Genomic DNA, 4,795 nt, shown 5'->3' on the forward strand with positions numbered 1-4,795 from the left:
ACTAAAAACAACAGCGCATAGCGCAATTATACTCGCGCTACCGGACTTATAGCATTTCACTAAACATCCTTGATATACAGGTAACGTTCCGTGAACATAAACCCTACAACTTAGCGCGAGCCATCGATGACGGACTACCCGCCGATGGTGGGTCTACATTTAACCACCCCTGTTGAGATCCTCATCTCGCATGGGGTTATTCATGGTACTCCGGGCTCGAGAGTTAAACTCGATTGACCCTTAAATCCCCTCTTAATGATGTCAAGCATGGACCGAACCTGACCCGATTATCCTATGCTTGATCATTTGGTGCCATCCGTGGGACACACGAGTTAAAAGATTTTGATTTGATCTTTTTTCTGTATGTCCGCTAACAACTCACTTGTCTCTTTTTGATACAGTAACAGGTGTTGAAATGACTAGCAAGCAAGAAATACCTAAACCTGCGCAAGCGCGAACTACCTCGCCCACATGACCTAAGCCATTCATCAAGGGGTCTGCGGGAACTTCTGACGGCGCGCCACCACAAGCACCACAAGCACAGGATTCGGCCGATACCCTGGGCCTCGAACACCACAAGCACATGATTCGCCCCCATCTGCCCAACATCTGAATGTGCGCGCAATTGCCCTAGCCATACTGGCAGTCCTGTTGGCCCGCAAGGCGCGCAGCCTTCGCCTTCGCCTCGAAGGGATACCTCCCCAACCACCCCGGGATCTAGTGCCACCACTTTCGCGCGGGGAACTTTGCCCGCGGGAAGAGGAGCATCCACGGAATCACCGGCTCGAACACGCGAACAGCGCGCCCACAGCCAAGCCAATCTGATTTATGCTCTGATGAACGCCGCGCCAGATGATATGGTACATGAGTTTGAGCAACCCGGAAAAGCCCAGCTCATGATCAAAAACTTGTATGCGGGAATGAAAGGAGTACCCGTAAAGCCCTCTTTCGAAACAGCTCCCACTGGAAAAAAGTTCTCGGCTCACATATTGAACCATGTTTCGATGCCGCTGCCCGTGATACCGTTAACCTTGGGATACTATGACGGATTCTCAGACCCTGATGACTTCTTGCAAAAATACGAAGGAATAGCACGAAACCAGCGCTGGGCTGACGAGACAAAATGCATGGAGTTCCCACCGCTACTTGAAGGCGTAGCTCGGCAGGGGTTTAACAACCTACCAGCGCCAGTTATAAGCTACTATGATGATCTTCGAACGCGTTTCCTGCTTAACTTTCATAACATGAGCGCAACTCGAAGGACGCATGTTGAATGTCATGACATCAAGCACGAGCGAGGGGAATCCTTAGGACAGTTCATCGACAGGTACTGCCAAGAGGTGGCCAGTGTCCCTAACTGCGCTGAATCATTGAAGGTATCCGGTTTCATACACGGAATCTGTCAGGAACGCCACCTAACGTTGTGGCAGAGACTTAGGAAGTGTCCTCCAGAGACACTTGTAGAAGCGATAAGAGAAGCGTACGAGCACATGCGCGCTGAAGAAGACACTTCCAGGTACTCGAGTTACCGAGGTTCGGGAAGTGGTCGGCGCGACGGTTGCGACTCGCCAAGGGGTGGGTGCCCGTCAGGCGGTTTAGTAAGAAACCAACACGACTCTAGCCCCTACCGCCACCACGGTAACAATCATCATAGCGATAGGAGCACCAGCGAAATCACCAAGGGAACAACAACAACCTGCAACATCATCGGAACAGGGATAGCGACACCAGGGAAAACAAGAAAGCCTTGATCAGAAGCCTCACCAAGAGTTTGAAGGAGATCTATGTGACTGAGCCTATCTCAAAAACGTTTAAGAAACCCGCGCACATGTTCGAGTACGCACGACGTGACAAGTCTAAATTCTGCGACTTTCACGACGACTTCGGACATGAGACCAATCGCTGTAAAGCATTGGTTGATAAGGTGGTTGCTCGCCTCAAGCGCGGAGAGTTGAAACACTTGAAACCGGGGAAGGATGAATCAGGAGGGTATAAGAAGGAGAGCAAAGGGTTGAGAAAGACAAGGTCATCTATGTCTTTTCATGGGAGAAAAAGAAGGAAGTTTAGAAAGAGCCACTATTGCCATATGAAATCCTCAAGGCGCACCTCCCACGCGAGCGCATTTACGAAAGGAAATGCGCTCCGCTGGTGGTAGAAGGTTACTTGCCTGAGTGCACTCAACACATTGACAAAATTCTCATCGATACTGGCAGTTGTGTCAATGTCATGTTCTTTCACTGTTTCGAGAACCTACAAAGTGAAGTGCAACCTAAGAAAGGTGAAGCAGCAATTTAGGGGAATAAGTGGAGACCCCGCTTGGTCAAAGGGGATACTCGGGACATCGTTAACCTTGCGAGATGATCAACACAAGGAAAGGGTGCACACGACGGTGGTTGACTTCAAAGTGATACACGCTGAATCGGAAAACGATGCTATCCTTGGACAACCGGCGTTATCACACTTCGCCATTAGCACCTGCCTTTACCGAGGGATCATAAAGCTACCCACCTCGCTAGGGGAAGCTACGCTCAAGTCCAAAGTGACCGCAAAGGACTATCGACTTCGACAGGTACGCATAAACATATGTAGCTAATCGTTTCTAAAATTAAAATAACAGATCACGCGCAGCTATATAACCGCAAAATTGGCGCTTGCATACTTCGCCGGATGAAATGCAATAAATGCGCAACCAGTCTGCGCGCTTACTGTATTAAAATGAGCACAATCTTACATAATCCGAAACATAAGACGCATATTAGAGTGCGCTTGCACACATACTCGCGCATTCGTTGAATTGTAACACTATTTGACCGGTATCCACAGATCCGAAGTATTCAAGCCGCGACAAAGGCGAAGAAAGATAGGGCTGGTTCTTCTGAAGGCGGAAACGACGAGGGAGACGAAATTGCCGGCGTGGACTATGAGTTCGAAGAATACAAGGACGAGAAGTTGAGGGAGGAGAGAGCATGTGGCTACAGTTATGATCAAGGCGGATACAGCTATTACTGGTATTAGAAAGATAGGAAGTTATTGAGCGTGCCATGTTTAGCTCATGTTTAAAAATCTGTACTGATGAAACAATGTCTCTTAAGCGCTTTACGCGCATGTTTATCTATGTTTAATTATTGCCTTCAAGTTATCATCTGCCATAATCTTTGTGCCATTATATGCAAAGTAGCTCTCTAATTTGAAAATGGTGCACACAATCTCTTAGGCAGCACACTCCTGCCTTTGAAGGGTTGCTTTCTCCGGCACCCGCGCGGCAGAAGCTTGTTTGGTGACAAGCTAGTCTATTATAACCGGACGGTTAAGCGTCATTGGGTTGACCTAACCAACCCGTGCAGAACTCGAGATCTGCAAGTCATGACTATAAATGACAGTGTTGGTCGCGCCTGACCTCAATCCTAAGTGTTGGCGCACTTAGAAGACTCCCGATGCGCACACACGAATGCTTAACTTAAGCATATATTGTGTGCACTACAATATATGTGATAAGTTAAATGTTGACATGCCTCGAGTATAATTACGATGAAAATCAATGAAAACTTAGGCAAACATTTTAACAAACGTCTTACGCGCATGATCATACAAGAATCGCGAACATAACCCATATACCTAGTCGCACTAATGTTTAACAATTGTCACTTAGAAACATACAAGTCTCAAAGGACAGAATCATGTCTAGCGTACATATACAATCTATGGTTAACGATGAAATATGCTTAAGTATAAATTGCTGACGCGCACTTGTAAACTTTAAACGCATTACAACATGCAAACCATGCACAATAAAGAGCAGTCAACAAGATAATTTTATTTTTTTTATTATTACCAAGAAAGTGATTACATTCTTAAGGAAAATTACAAAATTACAATGGGTCGTTTAACAAACGATGAGCATCAGCAGCGGGGTCATTGGATAAAGCAACAAGTGAAGGGACCATGATGTTCATCAGCGTCGGCTCTACTTCCTTGATCTTCTGTGTCATAAGAGGTTCCACCTCCTTGGCAATGAGGGCATCCAAAGTCTCAGAAGGTTGGACGTGAGGCTGAATCTTCTTCCAGAAAACAAGCCTCTCCTCCGCCTTGAAAGCAAGAATGGCATCAACAAGAAGATCGCTCACATATTTCGAGTTGCAAGCACGAGCAACAAGCATGGGGAGACCCTTCTTTAAGGTCTCGAACTGACACTTTGCCGTGTAACGATCAACCTGACAAGTAGTTAAACGATCAGTCAAGTTTTCGTGCTATCCCTCCAAAGAGCTCTTTTCAGACTCGAGGGACTTGACCTTTTCAGCCAAACCCTCAACCTGAGAAGCCAAAGACGCCTTCTCCGCAGCTAGAGCCGACGAGGCGCTGATCACCTCCTTGCACACCCTTTCTCACTGCTCAAGATCTGAGCTCAAATGCACGATGCGGTCATGCATCTGCTCAGTAGTCAGTGCGCCTGGTGTGGAAGAACCGGCACCGTCCAAATAAGCTTTCGCCTCCTTAAGGCAACATTTAGCGCGCATCAAGTTCAACTTAGCCAGTTGAACATCAAAGTGCCACGCTGCCACGGGCGATAGGTGCCCAAAGTAATTGGGGAGTTTGATACCCTCCAAGTAGTTAAATTGAGAAGTCGTCGTCTTTTCTGGTATGGACAACAGATCGTTCATACCATAAAACTGCAAGCGCGCCTCTACGAATAAACAGAATTAATTAAATAACATAATTAATAGCGCAAGTATTCATAACTTAGACGAAAACAAAGCTACCTTTTGCTTTCTTCTCGCGGTTGCGCTTACTCCCACTC

The 4,795-nt window shown here is 46.9% G+C and overlaps 1 protein-coding gene across 1 annotated transcript; it reads left to right on the forward strand.

Moving 5' to 3' along the window:
* The first annotated feature begins 857 nt into the window (after positions 1-857).
* LOC139859812 (uncharacterized) lies at positions 858-2,155 on the forward strand. The gene is made up of 2 exons (XM_071848583.1): positions 858-1,516; positions 1,717-2,155. The coding sequence occupies exons 1-2, from the start codon at positions 858-860 to the stop codon at positions 2,153-2,155; spliced, it is 1,098 nt and encodes a 365-aa protein (XP_071704684.1).
* Positions 2,156-4,795: the final 2,640 nt, after the last annotated feature.

This window comes from Rutidosis leptorrhynchoides, chromosome 7 (genome assembly GCF_046630445.1).
Source record: "Rutidosis leptorrhynchoides isolate AG116_Rl617_1_P2 chromosome 7, CSIRO_AGI_Rlap_v1, whole genome shotgun sequence".
In the NCBI taxonomy this organism is placed as follows: Eukaryota; Viridiplantae; Streptophyta; class Magnoliopsida; order Asterales; family Asteraceae; genus Rutidosis; species Rutidosis leptorrhynchoides.